Here is a 23,934-nt window from a genome sequence, read left to right on the forward strand (position 1 = left end):
CCTCAGCATTATTAAAATGCCAAAAAGTCTCAACCTCAATGAGCTTATTTCCAGGTAAAGGGATGTCCCAGGCGAACGGCCTTGACTTTGCTCAGCCCTGTCCCCTCACCTGGTCTGAGCAGCACGGTTCAGCGAGGACTCTCCATTCGCTGAACGCCTCCTCAAGCCAGCACGACTCGGCAACACTATGAAGTAGAAGAAACCTTACCTGCATCCAGGGATGCTTGTTTACGTTCACAAGATACGCAGTGTGTATCGTCAAAACATACTTTTAAAGTACGGCAGCACCAGCTATATCTGAGAACTATAAACATTTTATTTTTACAGTATATAAAAATACAGGAACAAAACACTATACAGAAATATATAAAGTTAAGCAGAGATCATCTCAATCTCATTTTTAAGAGGTAAAGCTAAAGGATCATACTGTGCAAGCCTGAGCCTTCAGAAGATAAAATGGTTCTGGGAGTTTAAGAGCACGCTGGATCCGAACTGGATGGATGCTGCTTACCATGGCTGGAAGGAACTAGTCTCACAGCTTCCATCATCCTTGCAAGTCTGCTTTCGTTAAACATAAAATGAAACCAAACTCCTGTTTCATAATCTGACCTGGAGGTACACATTCTCACCCCCCTCGGTGCTGAGAGCCCACGGTACCTAGCCACGCGCATCCCCTGCCCTGCGATCCCACACGGTGAGCTCAGGCTGACGTAAGCCAGCCAGCCAGCCTCAGCACAGCTGCACACACAGACAACTGGAAGCCCTCTGTGACCGGCCAGTGAGCTGGCAGCTATGATTTAAGGAAGGCAAAAGGTCAGTGAAAGTGAGCTGATGAAATCCCTCGGTTTCCACCAGTTCCTCAAAGGGAAAAGGCTGAAAAAAAAACCAAACCCAACAAGCAGGCAGCATTCTTTTTCAAGCGTTTCCATACATGACTGTCTTTGAGGAAAGACACCATGGGCTGCAGCACCTCTTCTTTACCTATACTTCTCTATTTTAATTTCCCACAACCAAACTACACAAGTCTGCTTGTGGGAGAATCAGAGAAGGGGGAGGAAAAGGAGGCAGAGAATTAAGGAATTACAGTGCAGAACAAAAAGATTCTCTGTAGATTTTCCAAGCCTGTTCTCTCCATAGACACAAAACAGGGTCTGTGCTCACCAGGGAATAACAGCCAGCTGACCCTAGACCTTCAAAGGAACATGAGAGTACCTTCTGTAAAGCGCTGAACTTGCTTTTACTCCAAGTATCAGCCCTGCCAGCAAGATGCTAATACTGCCACCTTTTCATCACCCAGTAATCACAGCAGGACTCCATGAGAAAGTGCAGTGAGAGCCTCAGGTTTTCAAGTTCCTCTTATTTTGTTGATTTGTAGAAGGTATTTGCAAGTCCCCATACTGTATTCACACTGGAAAAAAGTGCAGCAATGCACGCTGGAGACAGTGCAAGAATTATTGCTGTGCTGAGGCACCTTGCAGAGTTTGACTGAAGAAAGTTGAGCACGCAAGAAATAAGAGCAGACCTAAAATGAAAGGTGAAAGATGGGAATTGCTCCAGGCACCAGTACATCCAGTTGTCATCTACTGCCAGGGCGGTGCCATAATGGTTCCTGTCTCCTGTAAGCAGCACGTGCAGGAGAGCAGCCGGGGACTGTGTGGTTGTGTAGAGTTGGTCAGCAGCACGTTTGGAAAGTGGCTCTGTGGCAGGCGCAGGGGCCACTCTCACTGCCACTTGTAGAGCTTCACCATCTTCTCAGTCAGCGTCGCCAGGAGGTGGGTTTGGTTCACTTCCAAGGGGCAGATATCCAGCACAGGCTGGTCCGCCTGCAGCTTCTGCAGCAAGGAGCCACTGGCAGCATCCCAGAGCTGTGGGACAGACAAGGTCAAAGACTGCAGGATTCTCCCCTCTCATCCAAAACAGAGCTTCCTCTCTAGAGAAAAGGCTGTCCTCAACTCACTTATAGGACCTTTTCCCTACTTTCTCACCCTGCCTGGAGGGTCTCCAATGCTCGCTCCAGTCCCTGACCGTGAGCTCTTGTGCAGCCTGTTGTTCATCCTCTACATCAGAGCTGCTTTTCCATACAAAGGGCGACCCTCCTCCTTGTCTTGGCTGTCATTCCTGAAGAGCCCACGTTCATCCCTCACAGCACTGACCACATCAGCTACCCCAGCAAGTCCCTGTTACACCAGTTAGTGACCAGTTGTACCAGCGTGCCCAGCTGCATTCCTCTGGTGGAGAACAGGGGCGCACTGCCTGCATTCCCCTCTGTGGACGTGGGCCATGGGCCTTGGCTAACACGCTATCATGCTGTTACAGCAGCTACAGCAAGCGCAGCAGATGAACCTACACAGGGTAACGTGCCTGACTAAGACAATTCCCACCAAACCGCACTGATGCTGTGACACTGATAAGGCTTCTCTCCTAAGAACTGCAATAAACCCTCCCCAACACCAAAAGGAACGTGAGATACCAGGGCAGAATTAGATGCCTCGTCTCCAGCGCATACAAAGATGCTACCGTCCTCCTCTGGGCTCCGAAAAATGGCATTCTTGGTGAGCAGCTTGCAGGTGGGCCCAGCATTGAACGTCTGAACTGGATTAGAAGAACACACCACATCTTCAGATGCCTCTGTCAGTGGGCTGGAAGTCAGTTCCATCATCACACAACGCACACATGGGTTATTTTTACCTGCATGGCAGAAATAAAAAGGTAACCGTTGGAAAATCTAATTGCAAACCAGTTTTAGCTGTAGGAATACAAGCAACACCACCTTGCAGCTGCCTCCTTTTGCCGTCACCCAGTTCTTAGCCAAAGCAATGGGCACATAGATAAGGCAGGGACTCCACACCTGCCATGCCCCGAGCACCAGCGCTGCTGTTGGACTCCAAGAACAGACCAGAGCGGCAACAGAAAGCGCATTGCAGAGCACATCGTTACGTACTTGGCCTGTACGTCGCAAGGCAGTGCCGTGTGCTGATCTCTGTTTGAATATCGATGCATCCTCCAGGTTCCAGAGGCAGGTGATGAGGCCGGTAGGAGTTGCCAGCTTTCTGTTCCCAAAAGCAGGCTCCTTCCAAGGTCCCAGCTAATATTCCACCATAAGGCAGTGACGCAGAGGCCATCCGGGGCAGATAAGACAATGACACCATGGGGCACCTGGAAGCGTGACCAGCAAGAGTCAGTGCTGCCAGCAGCAGCCGCACTGGCATTCTGCTGCACATTCTACAGCCTCTCCAACCACACTGCAAAGAAGGGGCCTAACCAGGCTGCAACATGGTCCTGCAAGCAAGGAACCCCAATGGGTTTGTCAAGAATAAATGGAATTCAACTTAACTACGAAGCCTTATGTTTTAAAAGGGCATCAGACAGCACCTACCAGATGCATGTGAGACGCTTCCCAAATTAAATACTAAACCTGGCTCCAAACCAAATCCAGTTCTCCTGCTAAGGCTGCACCAACGGGCCTATTTCTGACCACTGTGCGCCTTAAAAAGATGCAGGTGCTGAGCACTAAGTTATACCCATACCATGCAACCTACGTGACAAACTTCATATCTGTGCTGGATTTGAATTTCTGAACAAGAGATTCACATAAAGCAATTTAAGCCGTTACAATTGCTGTGTGATTTAGGGAAGAAGTGATGTATATTAGTGAAACTGAGAGGAATGAAAATCCTTATGCTCTACCTGGACTTTTGAGGGACTAGTTCTTGAACATGAGAGTTCGTGTCTCTCAAATCATAGATCATGATGGAACCATTGACCAATCCGGCGTAGATGTAGTTTGTATCATCGAGGCACCAGCAGCAGCTCCAGACAGGACGGCCAGTGTTGTACGTCTGCACCACAGTATTTGTTGCCAAGCTGCAAAAGAAAAGTGAAGTGTTGGCCCATTGCAGAAGCATCTACTGATGAGAAAACAGCATAATTAAGGTAAGCGAATCTAGCTTTCTGAAGTCTTTAGACAGAAGCATCTCTTCAGACTGAATTCTGAATTAACTCCTCCTTTTGTCTGGGCATAAACCTAGAAAATCTAGGCAGAATAATTACTTGGATATTGTCAAGTGATTTATAATTCTTCCAAGGCCAGTGCTTCTTTTCCCAAATTGATCTTTGGAGACTGTGAAAGGAAATCTCGGAGTAGGGTCTCAGCTGCCTTACTGGAAAGAGAAAGCTAAGTTATTTTTCTGGAAACAATTAGGAGAAGCGACTCTGGTGTAATCCCATAATGCCGCAAATTCCTGAGATCACAGGGTTCATCTCTTCAAATGATATCCCTCATTAATTATTTCCCTCTTTTTACAAGAGAGGAACACTGCAGTTTTGGGCCCCTCACTACAGGGACACTGAGGTGCTGGAGTGCATCCAGAGAAAGGCAACGAAGGGGCTGGAGAACAAGCCTTCTGAGAGAGGCAGCTGAGGGAGCTGGGGCTGTTTAGCCTGGAGAAAAGGAGGCTGAGAGGAGACCTTATCACCATCTACAAATGCCTGAAAGGAGGTTGTAGCAAGGCAGGTGTTGGTCTTTTCTCCTAAGTAAGAAGTGGTAGGACAAGAGGAAATGGCCTCAAGTTGTACTAAAGGAAGTTTAGATCAGACATTAGGAAAAATTCCTACACTGAAAGAGTTCTTGGGCACTGGCAGAGGCTGCCCAGGGCAGTGGAGTCCCCATCCCTGGAGGCGTTTGAAAGACCAGTGGATGAAGGGCTCAGGGACATGATTTAGTAGTGGACAGGTACAATTGCACTCAATGATTACAAAGGTCTTTTCCAACCAAACAATTATGATTCTAACGGTGCTTATACATCAAAAGAATCTAGTTTAAGCAAGAGTGAGACAGTGAGTGGGGTAAGAACATTTAGAAGCACATTTATGGTGTTTCTTTAGAAACAGGATTTGTGGAAGGAAGAAGGGAGGCACACACAGAGGGGTGCAACCCAGAATAGCAGGCAAAGCTGGCATCAGAGAAGAATGTATTTGCAACAGGCAGCGCTGTCAGAGGCGCATTGAGAACAGTATGAAACAGAAAACAGCACTTAAAGCAACTCTGGATATCCTTTACAACACAGGTTCCTCCCTGGGAAAGGTGATCACACTCAGAGTCCAGAGAAGCAAGTAGTTGCTCCCAGGTAAATAAAAGGGTAGCAACTAAAGACAAACCTGGCTAGGGAAAACTAATGGAGTTTGATATCAGAACAGTGACTGGTTAAAACACGAAAAAACCCAATGTCACACCACTATTTTAAACACTTGCAAGCCAAACAGGAGGCTTAAGGACATCTTGGATAATTCCTTTTGGCAGGATGACTACGGAGTCAGTAACTAGAGAAGAAAGATGCCCAGAGAGGGTCTTTTCTTTCAGAGGGAGACTGAAGGTATGAGGATGCTGCTGAAGCCAGCACTTAACTCCAAGACATTCTGGGGTCAATCACAAGACCTAGATCACAAGTTCCGAAGCAGCCAGCCAGGCAGATATGGGAGTCAAGTGTCTGAAGAGATACTACGACGAGAAACCACTTTCCACACTAAGACTTGAAAAGAATATCAACTGCATTGGTTACAAGTCTGACACACTGACTTTAGCATCAGTCAGACAGTTTTGTTTAATTTTAACTAGCAAATACTTGAGCATAGTAACAGGAAAAACCGTAAACAATCTTTACATCTTTGTTGCAGGATTAGCTTCTCTTCATTGCTTCGCTGCTGGGTAATGATTGGGATCAAGCAGTCACCTAACAGACACACACTCTTCCTAGCCCTACACTGACGTGCATGAAGATGTTAATATAACTCAATAAGAATCCATCTGCCAACAAAGTTCTGAAGGAGGTTAAACTCAAGATTGAAGAGCAGCAAGAAAACACTCATAGGCTGTAAATTCTAACAGGACTGTGCGTTTTTTGCTCAGCCTCTGCATAATTAATTAGTCTCCAAGCTGCTGCCTCAAGGCTCTGCTAGCTCTAGAGAACCTGTGTTCTTCTAGCACATGCTCTACAGCACTGTCCACATATTTCATATCCCAGATGAATTCCATGCTCTGCAAAAAGTTTAAAATCAGAGAAGCCAACATCAGTGCAGGGAAGAAAGTGCCCAACTTGAACACCCCGTGTGTCTGTTTTATGCCGTACAGGTTCCCATGCTTCACATTTCTGTGCAGCGGCAGAAAACCAAGTAAATTCCAAATCTTGACATTATGCCACATTTGTTCTCAACACAACCTGGCCCTCAACCAGTCCCTGCCAGATTACTTGTTTTCCACCAAGTTCTCCACAGGAGAAGTATCACAGACAGGTAGTTCCATAGCACCTCCACCTAAGAGATGTGAAAGCATGAACAAGCCTTTCCCTGTTAGTCCCTACATGCAGGAAGAATATGTAGCCCTGATCTCATCTTCACAGCACCTTTCAAAAAGCAGAATAGCAAGTGCTGCAAGACGTTTACAGCAAGACTAAACAAAACCCAATCCAGACCCTAGCACAGAGCAGAACTCCTCTGGGCCAGGTTGCTCCCCCAACAAGGCTCACCTGGTCAGTTTGAGAGTGTTGTCCAGAGCGGCAGAGAGCAACAAGCCATCCGCTCGCTGGCCGAAAGCCAGTCCCCGGATCTGTTTGCTGTGGATGGCGATGTACTGACTGCTCTTCATGTTGGCCACGCTCATCATCTTCACACCACAACCTGTCACAGAAGGATAAAGCAGGTTATCGAAGCAGCATCCATGGGAAACTAGCAATCCTATGCCAGAACTACTGTCTGTAGAAGTCTGTGATGGCATGAGCATGTAAAAATTATTTGCTGTTCTGAGCAACAACTGCCTCAAACCGTTCTTTAGTTCAAATGGCACCAGGGCTAAATCCTTAGGGATCCCAGCCAGCAAGAGCAAAGGCAGTATCAGTGTTACAAAACTTGTTACAAGAGCCTGCTGCTCTTTAGCCAGTTTCTTCAAAGGCATTCTCGCCTAGATAAAAACACGCACAGTAGGATTACATGGCTATTTAAGAGAACAAATGTCTCTGCAAAGAATGCTTACAGGTGAACTTAACCTGTGTGCTACAAGAGTCACCACAAAGCCTCCATTCAGAGATTCATTCCCTGGCTCCAAAAGCCAGAAAAATACCGTCAGCTGAATGCAGAAAACAATTTTGTCATGCCTAGATAGGGCATATTAACCTCCAAATCCTTAACCAAAGAAAGTGAGTTTCATCATTCAGAAAGCACTGAAGTACTCCGCAAACAAACTCTCTCAGACTCCTAATGCTACATCTATTTCACTGTAAAAGCAAGTTGGCGCCAGATCAGATGTCAGGTCACTTGCCCCTGGCCATAACAGCAAGACAGAAACAGAGGCGCCCATGACTTCTTGGCTTCCTGTTTCCTCACTGGGAAACGCTGCTCCTATCACTTATGGTTAGAAGTTTCTTTTTAATTTTTGTTTTTTGTTGTTTTCATTTTTATTTTTTAAAGCTTGCTTTACCTGCCTATGTATTGACCCATCCTCAATGTGGGAAGCAGCATTTCTCATTCAAGCACTGGAAACTTCTCTGCAAGTTTTGCAGACTAGCCACTTATTTTTTCACAAGACCCAGCTTTTTGGAAAGGGTCATCTTCACAGCACAGCACCAGACACACCTTTTACCTTTCTGCAGATGTGGCACTTTGGCAGAGGAGCCAGAGACCCTCTAGCTCAGATTCTACCTTAGAGAGTGATGGGGGAAACGAGCAACCTCGCTAGGCAGAGGCTACCAGTGCAGAGGAACTACAGGGAGTATTCACAGTTTACAAGGCACACACAAAGGTCAAGCAAGAGAGGAGCAGGGAAGAAGTAGAAAACATTTAGCTTTCACCCATGAACCCCCAAATCTTGACTTGCTTAATTACCAGGAATAAAAGTAGACTGTGGAGAAGGCTGTGATACCACAAGACAACTCAGCACGTCGCAGTATGCCATGACTCTGCAGTTCCCAGCCTGAGACACCACAAAAACCTTCTCCAAGTGGTACTTGCACTGGCTTTGGCTGGAGGGGAGGCTGCTTGGGAGGCAGGTGCGGGAGCTGCCTGGTCGCTGAGAAGCACTCGCGTTGTGCTGGGCCACCAGAGCCTTCAGCTCCTGCAAAGAAAAACACCCAAAGAGCTGAAATGCATCACTGTTGAAGTAACCTGCTGTGCTATTTGCTTCAGACACTCCAGCTGTACTTGTTCTCAGATAATGAGGGAGAATATGGTCCGGTTTCCAGGCTGTTCCTGCAATGCTGGATCTCTAAGTCCGCTGACTATGACAATGAACAACAAACGCATTCGAAATGCTAGGCAAGTTCTGGCAGAACATACTCAGTCTGTTATTGTATGTATTAGACCCCACGAGAGGGTCTTGGGCAACACAAAAGCCAGTAACAATTATTACCAGATCAATGCTGTTTAGAAGAGAATGAACTGCCAAGTATCACATGCAGCTAAACCACAAGAGAAAGTCAATTAGAATCACTTTCCAGAATACCCCATAAAAAAATAAAAGCCCAAGTTTCAACATAAAAGGCGTTGCAGGAAACCAGTCAGTCTATTTAATGAAGATGACCCTGTTCTTGTAAACCCTGGGCATCAAATTCCAGGAATGACGCAACTCTCAAGAGCTCCAGCACTCTCCTCCATCATTTTCTCCTCCCTCTTCCACAGCCTCAATTGATGAGCGTTCAAGGATGCTCGAAGACATGGCCAAGGACAGCTTCCATCCTTCCATTCTATTCCTCGAATTCCTCTTTCCACGCATCATCAGGGCTGGGGCGAGCATGCAACTATTGCATATTGTGAATCAACTAAAAACACCCCCCAAAAAACCATTTTTATCAACTTGTAATCCAAGGGCAAAACCAGACATACAGAACCCCGGGGATATTAGAGGGAGCAAATGTATTAAGAAAACTGCCACTTGCTCTCTGTTGTCTGATAATATAGATTATGCCTCAAATATCATGTAAGTTTTAAACAATTAAGGGCCACAAGAGCGATATTATGAATATATTAGTAGATTGCAAGCTAGCTTCAATATTGAACCAGCCACTCGCCACTTAACCTGAGTCTAAGCAAAGGCAGCAGTTCTCAAAGAGGCAAGATCAAAGATCACGCTTTACATTAATAGTTACCATCAAGACCTATAACTTCTGGCAGTTGCTCAAGAGGAGAGCAATTCTGATATTTCACAGAGGTCTGATCTGTTTTGCATCAAAGACATTGCAAATTCCCCAAAGGAATAAAAATTGAAGCTGAAGACTCGAGATGCTCCTGTTAGAGCAGGCAAAGACGAAACGAGCTGGGCAGGAAGAGGGGTGTTAGGATGCTTACAACAGAAGCTACAGCTTCGGGCTTAGAGTAAACAGTCAGTGATAACTTAAAAAAAAGTGATTTTAATCAAAAATTCAATAAACTCATTTCTGAAAGGTAGTGGGATATCATCACTGCTGAGGATCAGAAGAGATTAAAATTATTTGTTGCTCTGGGGAGTTAAAAAAAAACTTTCACTGTCACCCTCACTCAACATTCAACTTCTACACAAGTTATTAAAACGGAAAACCAGGCAATTAAAACCACGAGGACGATTAGTACAATGCTTACAAATCTAACCACAACGGACAAACCCAGCAGAATCCAAAAGTCCTACTGGAGGCCCATCACCAAGGTGATTAAAAGTGTCGTGCCACAGAACAAATTGCACCAATCGTGCTCAAAAGAACTCTTCTGGCAGCGTAAGCCTAGGCCTTCCTTTAAAATGCTTTGGGGAACAAAGTGGATGTACAGCAGAAGTTTTCCTGAGGAGTATGCATGAGAAGAGGACAATGAATAGGAAAGGAAGACAACCAGCTACAAGAAATTCAGAACCGTTTAGAGTATTAGATGAGTCTTAACAGCCAATGTGAAGCTTTTCAGACAAAGGCAGTTATCAGCTGGCTGTCACTCTGGCGCTGCTCCCACAGACCTCTTACAGAAGTCACGGCTGCTGCCTTGCACTACACAGCCACAGCCTCACATTTAATAGAGATAAACAGACAAAGCTACAACCTCGAGCTGCAGTTCGGCACTCCAGGCATTCCACCTTCCTTTGGTTCAGGTTCAAACTCAAAAGGGACACAACATCTTTAATTGGCTTTGCTATTAATAACAGCCAAATGAAATGCCAGTTTTTCCTTACTCCATACAGACCTCCCCCAGACACCAAGCAGAGGTGAACACAAAGATCACAAAAATGAAAGATTTTTATGAAATAGAAATAAAACCCTTAAGAAAAATTTTAGGCATTAGATTCACAAACTTTTATTGATATTTTGCCACCCAAGTCTTTTTGGATGCTTGGAAAATCCTGTTTAAAGCAGCTTTCCCAGTAAATCGAGCACAAGGCTCACAATTACACTAGCAGCATGCAACCTCCTGTCATTTCCTTGCCTGTTGTCCCTTTACTGCTCCACGTGCAAACAGAGCCAGCTTTCTTCTCACAAAACCAGACCTCCTACCCAAGCTGGCCAGGGGTATCAATGCCAGAAGCCAGAGATGGTTTGCTTATCGTTAGCTACCTTGCACTGACATTGTTGGCAGATTCAGGAAGAGCGCTGCAGTGGCTCACATCTGATTCCCAAGTTCTTCCTTCTCACAAAGGAAAAAGCTTTAGGCAGAAGTAAGGCTTCAGCAGCGCCGGTTCCAAAACACAAGTAAGAACCTGCCAGGCAGTGTGCAGCCAGCACTCAGCACAGCGAACGCTGCAGGTTTACAGAGAGACAACACTGCTAGGAGCTCTTATCCAGAGCTTTAGTTAGCTGCCTGCTCCCTCTCCCCTCAACTGCCTTTTCTCATATGTTAAGCTGAAGACTTAAACATTCCTTTTCTAGCCTTAATCATCTTAAATACTTCAATAACAAAGTACAATGGACAAGAGCCAGGGAAGTAAGGCATGCAAACCTAAAAAAGGTCAGAACTAGTGATGTGACTACTGATGAGGCACAGCTCCCAAGCACATTAGCAACAAAAAAGGGCTCACACAATGACTTCTAGGGGAAAACCAGTGGCATTTGCTTTCCAGAAGACAGTCACCAAGGCTTGTATGCAACACCGTAACAACTGCAATAAATCTCTATGCAACTGAACTCTGCCATATAAACATCCCTCTGAGTACAAACATTTCACACATTTCCTCTGTAGTCCCACAGCACTTTGGTTTTTATATTGACTTAAAGCTCAGTATGCCAATTAAACAGGTTTTCTTGGGCCATCAGTAACACTGCTTGCTGCAGCCAGGACCAGGGCAACTAACTCAGGATGCAACAAAGCTAATTCAGATTAAATATTAGGGAAAAAATTCTCAGTGAGGATGGTCAAACACGATGTCCAGGGAGGATGTGCAATCTGCTTGCGTACACTCACAACCTGATGTGACAAGCACCTAAGCTACCCAACCCCACACTAAAGTTACCTGACTTGAGGCCCTTCCATCCTAATCAATTCTCTGCAACTACACGACCTCACAGAAGACAAGGAGCTTGTCAAGCACACGCTCAAAATACAATCAAACAACTTAAAGACATATTGCAGAATTCCTGCTGATTTTCTCTTCCCTAGCAAGTTGTTTTACTTTGAGTTCATTCATAGTCTAAACGAGCAACTGAAAATTGCTTCCAGCATTCACATTAACCACTACAGGACAATGATGAATGCAGTATAAATACTGAAACAGAGTTTAAAGAACACTGGGTATTTTATCTTTATAACCTGAAACTTCAGTTCAGTTAGGCTGGATACTCTATCATTTAACACAAAAAGAATTGCAGGAAGACATTACAGACCGGCGGTTTTATCTTATTCACGTTTTTCTCAAGCCAAAGGTTAAAATGGGCCAATTTTCTCATTAGCACTGATGAGCACACAGCTTCCTGCAGGAATTTAGGCAAGCAATTTATAAAGCCTTATCTTACGTCACACAGGACGACTTTAGCAAAGCAAATGTTTCTTAACGTACAGACATGAATAGCCAGGGCTATAAAAAGCATCCAGAAGTAGAGAAAAGCACAAAATTCAGTGAGTTACTAGAGAGTGAGAAATTAGATATCATCTACATAAAACAAACCAGTGAAACAGGCTATAGGAAAACCCAGCACTAGTGGAAAATGGCAGGTAATTCAGTTGGAAGCACCAGCAAACCCCACAATTTATAGGAATCCTGCAAACATCACTGTAATGGGTTGCAAAACATCATGGTATTGCATGAGCCAGAAAGGAAGCAGTCATTTAGCAACCAGTCACTGGCTTTCAGTAATTGGTATCATCAAGGCACCAAGGTTCAGGCCAGGCACAAGCCAGGTCTCACTGTACCAGACGGTGCTGAAGCAGAACGCAGACTGAACTTCACATAAAAATTAGGGGGTTTTTGTTTTCTTTTGGTTTTGCAAACAGCCATACCTGCTTCTTGAAGGCTCTCGACTAACTAGTGATAGGGCCCATTACAGTTTACTATAGAGATTTTCAAGGGTATTTTGATGCAGTTCAGAGAAAGATGAGGGGAATAAGTTTGGTGCTGTATTACCAGGCCTTGTCGGACACTACAAAATCTGAGGAGGAACCTGCAATATCAGCAGCCAAAACAACTCTACCACTAAGCAGCACTTGCAACTTCAATTAAGTCTTAGAAGCACAAGTAGTGTATGTGAATACACTGGCCTGCAACGTTTAGAATATTCCTGATGAGTCAAATTGGGTTTATTACATCTTCCTGCTTATTGAAATCAGAAGCCTGTCTTCTCTCCTCTAAGAGGATACACAAAAGATGGGTTGTAGAGAAAGGGAATCCTCTGTGCATTAGTTGTGCGAGGCTCACCTGAACTTGCTTCCGGAGTTTGCTGCATTCATCCGTCAAAACCTGCAACTGGAGGCGGCTCTGCGCAGATTCCAGCTCTGCCTGTCTCCGCAGCATTTGCTCCTTTTCTAAGTTGCTGGAGGAATGAGAGAATAGAAAGCCTTAGGATTTTATATTACATAGAGTGCTTCTCTGGACTGTCTGCTCCTATCCCAACACAAGGCCTATTCAGGTAAATTCAAAAGTAACAGAAAATCCCATACCGCACTCATCCAGGACATTTGCCTCGAGATGTTCTCAGTTATGCAATTGTACTGAATGACTCACTCAAGCATTGTTCCTTAGAAACAACAGCCTTTCTCCTCACCCTCTCCAAATGTGCCAATTAGGTAGTGAATGGTGAAAAAGAGATCATTTTTTTCCTACAAAAAATGTTTAGCAAATTCTATACCATCAACATCCACGTGATATACCATGTCAGCAATACAGCAAGTCATAACACTGCAAGATATTCAAGATTGTTTCTACTACTAGTGGCTAACATTTTATTTCAGGAAAATACAGCTGTTATTAGAAGCAGATAAAGGTAAATGCTCTGTATGGCCCATACAGAAGCCCTACTTACTACCTCACCTTGAATCTAAAAGTGCACACACAATTTAGCAGCAGCAGTTTGGGTAACATACTTTAAAATTACCTGTATATTTGGTCTATAATGTTAACCGCTGCCTTCTGTGCCACACAAGCTGCAATATTCCAGTTATTTCAGTAGTTCATGTGCAGGGAGATGTAGCCTACCTAAGTACCTTCTAAATATAAAGGCCTAGCCTTGAATGTTTACAAAGCACAGAATTCTGACATTGCCCTGTAGCGTCTTCACCAGAATATATTGCAGCATAAGAAACAGGTGAAATGCCTTATTTAATCATCGCAAACACATTCTTTAAACAATTACCCAGAGCCTAAAGGCTGGCTTTTTTAAATCTGAAGAACAAACCCCATGATCTTATACCTAATTCAAGGCTATGTGCAAACAGTATCGATGCGCGCATCAGTGTTCGTGTTTGCCCTCCACTCGTGGCTGCGAGCCACAAAGCAGCCACTGCCAGCACCTTCACTGGACTGACAAGCAGCCTTTGCTGCCTGCCTCCCAACAAAAATAGGAGGCAGAGGAGTTGTAGGACAAGCAGGGAAGGGCTGCAGCGAGTTTGAGGCACAAGCAGCAGTTAGACAACTACCTCACCATGGGAGAGGATTTAAATACCCAAATGCCTTCTGTGCTCTTAAAAAAAAGTCTTATTTATGATTTGCTTTGCAGTGTCATTCCAGTAAAGGAAGTGAGACCCTTCTAAAAGTATTGTTCAAACACCACCAGGCAGACAGAAGGGAGATTCTCCCTTCATGACAGTTACTCCTCAACCATTTCTGATTAATAATTACCAAGATAGTGAGATTTCTGTTGAAAGATTGCATTGAAAGAAGTGCATTATAGTTAGAGACAGGTGAAGACGACCCTAATTAAATTCTCTTCACTGTAAGATTCAGGGGAACTCAGGTATCTGCAGCCTTTTAATTTCAGAGTAGTACCTGTGACAGAATCTTGCTGAAAAGATATCAGTCTCCATTTTCATACCCTGCTTTCGTTTTTAATAAAAAGTCTACATGTAATTTAGAGGAGGAACTAGAGTCATAATAATGCTTGCTGACCTTTTGTAAGTAAGGCTACATGAAGAATTTGACAAAGCAAGATGGAAAGTGATTCATACGAGAGATTACTCTGTTTAATGCATGCAGAAAAGATGGCAGAAAAGGTCAGCTATTCACCCTCCTTGCATTTCTAACTATGCCTCACTTTTCTCACCTAATGATGAATTAGCAATATACAGCTTTTTGGCAACAACTCTGCACATTCTCCTGTGATGACATTTTAGGACACAGCACAAGCTGAAAAGCTTTTGCTATTTCAGTGCTGCAAAGCACAAACTCAAGGATTCTGTTCTAGAAGAAAACCCTTCCAGGTAAGAAACATGCAACCCAGCACGGCCTTTAAGACAGCCACACTCATGGTAACCCCCACAAAGGGACACACAAATTGCTTTAGACAGTGCAGGAAATTAAAGCATGAAGTACAAGCCAGACTGCAGCCATTGAAAACGGCACACAGCAGTGAGATCCCATCTTTCCGTGGAGACTCCATACCTTTTCATGCGCTCCTGTTCACTGGTATCCAGCGCTTTCAAAGTACGAGCATACAGGACCACAATGTCAGAGCGTTTTGCTTTTTTGTTGCACTGAAATAAAAGACAGGTTCAGTTCACCTACAAGAATTCAGCCATCCAAACTATGCATCCCTACAAGTTGCTAGGCATCATTTTGAACAATCTTTACAGGGTTTTGCAGGGCAGGGTGTGAAAACACATCCACAAAAGCAAACCCAGTATGTTTGTGAGACATTCTCTCATTCAGACACCAGAGCTCTAACTGCAGGTTGTGGATTCTGTTGCATCTTCAATAACGCTCCTCCTTGCTTCCCACTAAATTTGTGCTGCTAAAGCACCAGCGATGCAGCACAGTCAGGGAAGTCCCAGGGACAAAACAAACCCAAACAAATCAGACAAAGCAAAGGGGAAAATGATCTAAGTGCAACCTCTATTTTGAAAACGTCAACACTGTCTACTTGGCCAAGAGAGAAGGACTTGGGAACCCGAGTAGACTCCCAGCTCTATTATATGTACTATACTCCTTTAATCAAATCCTATAGGCTCAAATCCACAGCAGCATTCCTATGTCAGTGTAAAAAACTGACATCCCATTGATTTCAGTGATACACAGTAAGCCAGATATGAAAACAGTTTTGTGCATCCAGCTGTGACCATTTAGTACTTAAGATTCACCTTAAAAAGCAGGGATAACACCTCCTCGAGTTGCGACTTGGGAGAAAATTACAGCATCTGCAAGCTTACTGCTTATCTGTAAATACACTTTGTTGATCAGAAAAGAGGCAGAGAATATTCGGATCAAGCAACCTCCGCTGAACAAGCAAGCTTCTCTATTATTTAGCAGCACGAAGCAATCACAGGCAATGTTTTCAGATCAGACAACTCTCCTCCCTTCATAAAGAACTGCCTTGCAGAGCAATAAGTGGCCAAGACACTTTCCTGGCAGGCAGCAGTTGTCACTGGCAGGATCAGGAATGCTGCAGTTCCACAGTAACTTGCATTTGAGCCACTTAGTATACAGAGCAACACGCACAGCAACCCGGTGCTATTCAATTAGAGAATGCCTGGTCGCAAAGGACAGAGACTGAACATGGAGAGAAGATGGACATTGCTGCAAGGTTCTCTCCAGAGCAAGAAGTTCTCCCAGGAATTTTTTTAGTAGCTACATCATTGGAAGAAAAGAGGGAGCAAACACCCCTCATGAGTCGCTAGGGTTCAGAAAGAAAGCAGTCACAAAATTCCAAAGAGCAAACATGCCAGGGAGGTCTCCAAGAATTTTGTCTGGGCCTGGTGCGAGTGAAGAAAAGCTTACACAGAATTGACAGGGATAAGAAAAATAAGGTTTGGACCTTTGCTATGGCAACAGTGATTCTTTCAGTTTAATCACAGTGCACATAGACAGCAAGTTTCTGGTTGAAAGGAGGGAAATCTGCACAAAATCAAGCAAGACTATGGAAGCTTTCAAAATGACAAAGCCAAAGACATTCTGGGCTTCCAGCCACTGACTCTGAAACGGGTGGAGCTGAATCCTATTTACAAGGTACTCATTGAATTATTTTTTGACAAGATTCCCTTCTGAAGAACAGGAATAAGGCACAGAAGAATGCCACAGAAGCACGGACCTAATCAAAAGAGATCAATATTACCCATGGAAACAAAACCAAAGATGACCTTAAGAAGCAGATCTACCACCTACAAATGGACATGGAAGAAGGCAGCTTGTTCCTCAGTTTGCTCTCTGCAAGCTACCGAAACAACCCAATCTGCTTTAAGGCTATAAAAGCAGATGCGGTTCAAACCAGAAGATTAACCGACTGAAAACGGTTCTCAAACAGATTTCTTGTGCAATAACATATTCTTTAGGCTTAGTCAATTGCTTCTAGGAATCCATCTGCCATTCCCACACACCAGGACCACAGTGCAGTGTTACAGGTCTAGCACTTGAACTCTCAAGCTTCCGAGTCTGCTACTCACAAATGCTCTACTTCAGGGGGAAAATCCAAGTCAGAATCCACACTTTAAAGCTGCACTAGCTGTTCCTGGCCTGATTACATCAAAATAATGGTGATTTTTGTTATTTCTGACAGCAGACAAAGGTGGATTCTTCACGCAGCAAGCAGTTTAACAGAGTGATCAGGCCTGCAGCAGAATTAACACAAGTCCTTTCCAGAGCACATAAATGGCCATTTTACCTGGGGGCACTTCCCTGCTTGTCCCTTGAGCCACCTTTCGATGCAGGTGTAACCAAAAAGGTGCCCACACCGCAGTGCTGAGAGACGGTGGTCTCCAGCATTGGTCCACTGCTCAAAGCAGATCGCACAGATATCCCCCTCCTCCTCATCCTGCAGTGCAACAGGAACTGATGGGTCTGGTTTCTTCAGTGGAGTTCTCTAGGATTAAAAATAAAAATATTTTTGGACAAATGCAGCACTGACCATATTTAATGTCTCCAACAGCATTTAAGGTCACCTTACCTGCTTTTGCTGGACTTCAGCCTCTTCACCTTCTTGACTTTCATGTTCTGCAGAACCTTGAGGCAAAGCCTGAGGTGGCTCCACTTGGACCTGACTGGAAGCTAAAGAAAGCATTGCTTAATTTAACCGATATATAACAGCAGGAAGGAAGAGGGGAAAGAATGTGCCTTGGTTTGATCTGAAAGCATCGGCGTGTAAGGTAAGCGGTGCGACAATGACACAGGTCACACACAAAGCTTCAGGGCAGTGCCCTGGATGCAGCAGGTCAGGCAGTCTGTGTGTCAGCCCTAATCACCAGTGGCAGTGCTGAAGAACTTCATGCTTTCTTTTATAGAAAGCAGAATTTCAGCATATTCAGTGAAAAAAGAGAGGTCTTAAAGCCTGCAATTGTTATCAGGACTTTCTGACCTGCTGGAAACAAATCTCTCTGCATCAAGGTCTACAGCTAGGCAGACTGAAGGGCAGAACCCTATATCATTCTTCTCAGAGAAAGACAGACGCTGATATGAAGAAGTTGCTTTGCCAAGGGACCCAAGCATACATATTTCATGTGCCAAAAAGCATTTACCGTATGCTATCTGCCCATTCACCCTGACTTCAGCAGTTTTCCAGACTGTGGTTATCCAAACTATCAGTTCTGCTGGGCCATATGCTTTTTTGGTAGGTCTGTTAGCCCTTCTGTTGAAGCACGGGCACATAAACGCTACATTTGTATTACCAGCCTATGAAAAAAGGAGTAGAAATCACTGTCTCCCACCTATCTCCTGACAAAACATAAGAGGTTTTAGTCATATTCAGCACTTGAGGCAGATATCATCATTTCAGGAGAGAGGTACCACCTAATCCTGGTTCATGTAATAAAGTTTCCAATCTCCGTGGTTCTGGGCTGAATGGGAACCAGTGGCTTCTATAAGCAAAAGAGACAAAGGAATTCCAGGAAACCCAACACAGAGCATATGTTCACACGACATTACAGAGCACCTAAGGGCTTGAGCTCTTGACCGGTTCAGAGCGAGCAGAATGAATCTGTTCAAAACACACCTCATGGATCTATCCTCAAAAAAGGTGCCAAGGTGGGCTGGCCAATCAAAAACAAAACTAAGGGTAGAGTAAAGCATGAGGATATCCATAGAATCACAGAATCATTTAGGCTGGAAAAGACCTTTAAGACTGAGTCCAACTGCAAACCTAATACTGACAAGCCCACCACTAAACCATGTTCCAAAGCACCATATCCACATGGCTTTTAAAAAGTTTCCAGGGATGGTGACTCCAACACTGCCCTGGGTAGCCAGCACCAGTTCCCGAGAACCCTTTCAGTGAAGAAATTTTTCCTAGTATCCAATTCAAACATGCCCGCACAACTTGAGACCACTTCCTCTCATCCTGTTGTTTGTTATTAAGGAGAAGAGATCAATATCCATCTCACTACAACCTCCTTTCAGATTGTTGTAGAGATCCAAGAGGTCTGTCCCCTTTCTCTGGATGCACTCCCGCCCCTCAATGTCCTTCTTTTAGGAAGGGGCCCAGACTGAACACAGGATTTGAAGTGCAGCGTCACCAGTTCAGAGCACAGGGGGACGATCCCCTCCCTACTCCTGCTGGCCACACCACGGCTGATCCAAGCCAGGATGCTGTTGGCCACCTGGGCCACTGCTGGTTCATGTTCAACTGCTGTCGATCAGCACCCCCAGGTCCTTTCCTGCCCAGCAGCTTTCCAGCTGCTCTTCCCAAGCCTGGAGCTGCATGGGGTTGCTGTGACCCAAGAGCGGGACCCAACACTGACTCTTGCTGAACCCCATCCTGACGGCCTCAGCCCATCGATCCATCCTGTCCAGGTCCCTCAGCAGAGCATTCCTTAGAGACTGAAGTAAAAAAAGTAATCTTGTTTTCAAGTTCTCTGCGCCTCAATAACCTTGACTAGTACATTAACCATTCCCCACTCTTACATAAACTGCACGTTCATCACAAGCAATGTCACTGAAGTGCGTAGCAGCCTGTGAACACGAGTCTCAGTAAAGAAGCGTGAGCCAGAAAGTGTCAACAAAAGAAAAAGGCAAACAAAAAGTCTGAAGTCCTAAGTACATCTCCTCAGCTAAGCATTACAAGGAGTTACAGGAATAAAAAGAAAGCTCTAAATTGAAGCAGACTGAAATCCCAAATAATTAAGTACTGAATCAGATCCTCCTCTGAAAACCAAAAGCACTGCTGCTCTCCAGAGATGTGACTTGATGTCTTCAGTCATTCTTTGACAATATATATCAGAGGAAGTGTTCAAAATACTAATCTCTAAATATGAAGTTATTCTCAATATTTCCAGGGTTACTTATAAGCAGCAACCTGCAAACCACAAAAAGATTGTATTTAACACTACAGTAACAATCACCTATTGCTGCTTCTGCTCTTAGGAAATGCTTGCCAGAAAGCCTTGTGGTAGCAACCTGCTCCTGGCAGCTGCAGGCATCATTATCTCTTAACACTGTCTGTTGGGAAGCGCAAAAAGGTTTTCCCCACTGAGTTTTGTAACAGCGAGATGAGTTTCTGCAATAAATCTCCACACAGCTCAAGCACAGCACAAACCTCCTGAGCCAGCTGCTGCAGGTGTCTCCTGGGCCAGTGGTAAGAGCGGTGCTGCAGCCTCCACCGCTTCCTCATCCTCAGAAGTGCTTCTGTCAGAGTCGCTCACTTCTATTATTTCATCTGGGCTGCGTTGCTGGTCGCCCCTCGCAATATGTGAGGGCTCCAGATGCGGAACTGGTCCTGTAGCTGGCTCTTGGGTCCTGCCGAGTTGAAAGTAACTGTCCAAGGCTGCCCTGAGTCCAAAAAATTAAGAAATAAAAGGCACAGTTATTACAGCCTAAGACTCTGTGTGTTTCTCCGCACTTGTTTGCAGTACAATTCATGGGCTCTCGCTCCAACAGGAAGATATCACTTATCAAGAAAGGCCTTCCCTGGTACAGGGGCAATTCCATACAATCACCCGCTTTATGAACAACCAGCGGTATCATACAGCAACCATACATTTTGCTCAGCTCAAAGAAAACCTCCTTCTCATCACAACAATGATATGGTCTTTTGAGGCTAGGCGGTGGCCAGGCTGGGAGAAAAGCTAAGACAACAAATACTGTTCACTAATAGTCTAAAGAACTCCTAATTAATTTGTCCAACTCAAATTGAGGCCTGGTTCCCACAGCCACTGGCAGCAGTCAGTGCACAAGGCTTGTAGCAGAGTTCCATTCCATTGACTACTTTCTGCCTAGTCTTCCTACTTTCTCCCTTGTTTTTGTCTGGAACTTCATCCCTGGACAGAAAATCCTCCCCCCTCCCCTCATCAGTTCAGCTATCACCTCAATTATCCTTCAGATTCCAAAGAGAAGTTTTTCAGGTTGCTTTCTAGCCCCGAGAACTACAGTGACCTTCCCACGCAAACGACGGGCAAACAGTACAGTTATGTTTAATTACCTGGGAAGAACAGAGTTCTGTCTCACTGAATTTAAAGGCAATGCTCCAGTTAATTATTTCACCCTTGACATTTATAAAAGCTACAAAGACAAGACAAAACCAAACAAAGTAGAAATGGGGATTTCTTTCTGGCTGGAGAGCATCCTTGCTCATCACTCTTTACCATCACAAATGGCATTAAACACGGAATACCTTTTTCTCTGCCCCCCATCCCCCAAGAAAAATATTAATTTGCAAGGTTGTGAAAGTTTCTGCAGCAATTGTCACCAGAAAAACTTAATCAGGCAGTCCCCAAATTAAAGGTGAAATGCAAAACAGCATAAGCTCCACTGAGCTAAATGCTGGCTGGAGCTGCCAAGAGTCAGCACTACTGCAGGAAGCACCAACAGGAACCTGGCACGGCAGAGGGAACGGCGCGAGCAGAAGCTCTGCAAGCAAGGTGGAAAGCATAGAAGGGCTCAGAAGTCAACACCACTGCCAACATAACAAACAGGGGGATTCACTTAAGAGCAAATATTCTGCTAGAAGAGACCAGAGCAAGGCGCCATTAGTGAGCTTGAAAGCTGTGTCAGCTGCCCAGGATTTGGCCATGACCACGCACATGGACTGAACTGGGCTCTATAAGCCAGGAAGCAAGGCAGTTTTAAACTGATGCCAGGCTTGGTAGGAGCGCAGCTCAGACCCGATTTTGTTTGTTTTACCTGGCACTGACAGTCCTCTGGGAGTGACTAATTCTCTGTTGCCTGCGAACTCTCCTCAGCGGTGGACGCTGCGTGACCTGTGGCACAGGCAGTGGCCGATACGGATCAAACGCCCCTTGTAGCCTTTGCAGTCCACCGAGAGCCAAGGTAGGATTTGACAGCCGGTCAGGCTCAGCAGCTGCTTCCCGTGTCGTGCCAGCATTTGGTAGGACAACAGCATCATCAGCAGGAAGAACTGCAACGCTGCCTCCTCCTTCACCGAGCGCTGGAGCACCAGAAGATAGCGCTGCAGGACCAGAGGGCTCTGTGGGAAGGATCCCAAGGCTCTCTGCAGAGTAACCGGGCACTGGCTGGAGATCAACTTCCATCTCTTCTTGAGCCATTTCTGCAAAGAGTTGAAGAAAACTAGTATTTAACTGCAAATACGCACCCTATTTCTAGCCCAACTGTGGTGAGAATCAGGTGCAGCAATCAGTGACTGCAAAAGCCTTTAGAATTCAGACTTGATAAAAGATTTGTCCTTCTGCTGCTGAGCTAAACTGTCTCAACTTGATACGTGCTAGTATCAAGTACAGCAGGCAGCGCCTTCCCAAAGTCCTTGACCCAGAGCCTTTGGCTCAACAACACCAAAGGCACATTGCAAAATTGATTTGGCTAAATAGGGAAGTCAGGTATTTCTTACTGGAATCATTAACTTGCTAGTAAATTCATGGTGATCTTTGAAAACAGAGTTGGGAAACAGATTCTTCATGGTGAGCAGAACTGTACAAACGCCCTCAAATGCAGCCAGAAACCAGCTCTACAGCGCAGCCCTTTGTCTGTCACACCACACTTAGGGAACGGTGTTATTTTCAAGTTTCTCCAAATAAAACTCCATTATGGTAACAGATCACTATGACCCTTATCCACAGGTTACCCAACAGGCCTTCCAGGTGCTTTATATTGATCAACAGCACACAAACCCAGAGAAAGAATCACAGCAGAATCCATGACTGAGCTATTGCCTACAGAACCAGTTCAGCCTGAGACCGGAGACTTATGAAATTTGCAGTAAAACCTCACATACATCATTTAATAGCTGCCCTGCTAGTGTCCTAAGGATAACTATTTAAGGTTACCTCCTAAATAGGAGTGCTACCTTAGGTTTGGAAGAAAAACATTGCTCAGCTGGCAGCCACCTAATAAGAGCACTTTAGTCACCCTGTTCTACAGGCAGTCTGACACCACAAAAAAATTGAAGATTATTTCTTTAAATAAATAACTAAGCATGCCCCAAAATATCACCCCTCTTTCACAGAGGGGCTGTGGATTAAATTCCGCAAGCTGCTGAAAAACATTCACATTCTCAAGCAATCCTAAACCTGGAAGGCCTTGGGAATTGTAGACCTTTAGTATTACTTAAGGACCCAAAGCACACACCAAAACTTACTAGGCCTAGTGCGGCACAAACAGAGCAAAGGCTGCTTTTAGAACAAAGAATAACTAGGAAATCTATACAGGAATTACTAGAGAGGGGTGTACTAACGCTTACATGTTTTCATAGAACTTTTAAGTTGTTTTAACTTATGGATTATTTATACATCTTGTCCTAATTAAGAATATTCAGCCTAAGTTAGCCCAAAAATAGATGTTAAGTGCCACCTCCTCCCAGAACAGTCATACAGTCAGAATATAATAACATTCAGTGATCAAGCACTGCTTCTCTAATGATAAACTCACATTCATGATAAAATTGCCATCTATAAGGAAAACGGACTCTTTATTTTCCCAATAAATTAACTCAGAGTTAAAAAGAGTTACCATTGGGAGTTAAGTAAACGTATAGATACCTTAATTAAAAAATGAGAGATATTAATATTGGCATTTGCACCATTAAATCTGAAAGAGGCAAAGGCATCTCTCCCTGACGGCCAGAGGCATCCCAAAGGGCCCCCCAAAGAGGAGCCTCCCCGTGACGGCCAGCTGCCAGCCCAGCCGTCCCTAGAGGACCCTGCAGATGGAAGGTCTCTGTCAACAAGCTCCCTGGGCCCAGAATGATTGCTGGCACAGGAGGGAGCTTGAGGAGCAGCGACCTGACACTGCAGTACCAACTGGAGAGCCAAAGGACAAGGCACCAGCCTCCCCTTGTGGAGAGCCTCTTGCTGCTGCCCTGCCAGACCTGAGCCTCGCTCTATATCTCCATGCGTTGTTACACAACACCTGCTGCAAAAGAAAGTGAACCAAAAACATGCAACCACCACCCAAAATTAAGCAGG

At 44.8% G+C, this 23,934-nt stretch overlaps 1 protein-coding gene across 1 annotated transcript; it reads right to left on the reverse strand.

The window, feature by feature from the left end:
* Positions 1-296: 296 nt before the first annotated feature.
* RFWD3 (ring finger and WD repeat domain 3) lies at positions 297-22,229 on the reverse strand. The gene is made up of 12 exons (XM_069868279.1): positions 21,680-22,229; positions 20,097-20,329; positions 17,517-17,617; positions 17,235-17,432; positions 15,023-15,114; positions 12,845-12,959; positions 7,873-8,101; positions 6,522-6,672; positions 3,688-3,864; positions 2,942-3,156; positions 2,471-2,688; positions 297-1,865 (listed from the first exon to the last, which is right to left on the reverse strand). The coding sequence occupies exons 1-12, from the start codon at positions 22,060-22,062 to the stop codon at positions 1,722-1,724; spliced, it is 2,256 nt and encodes a 751-aa protein (XP_069724380.1). The 5' UTR covers positions 22,063-22,229; the 3' UTR covers positions 297-1,721.
* Between the last annotated feature and the right edge of the window lie 1,705 nt (positions 22,230-23,934).

This window comes from Phaenicophaeus curvirostris, chromosome 14 (genome assembly GCF_032191515.1).
Source record: "Phaenicophaeus curvirostris isolate KB17595 chromosome 14, BPBGC_Pcur_1.0, whole genome shotgun sequence".
Lineage (NCBI taxonomy): Eukaryota > Metazoa > Chordata > Aves > Cuculiformes > Cuculidae > Phaenicophaeus > Phaenicophaeus curvirostris.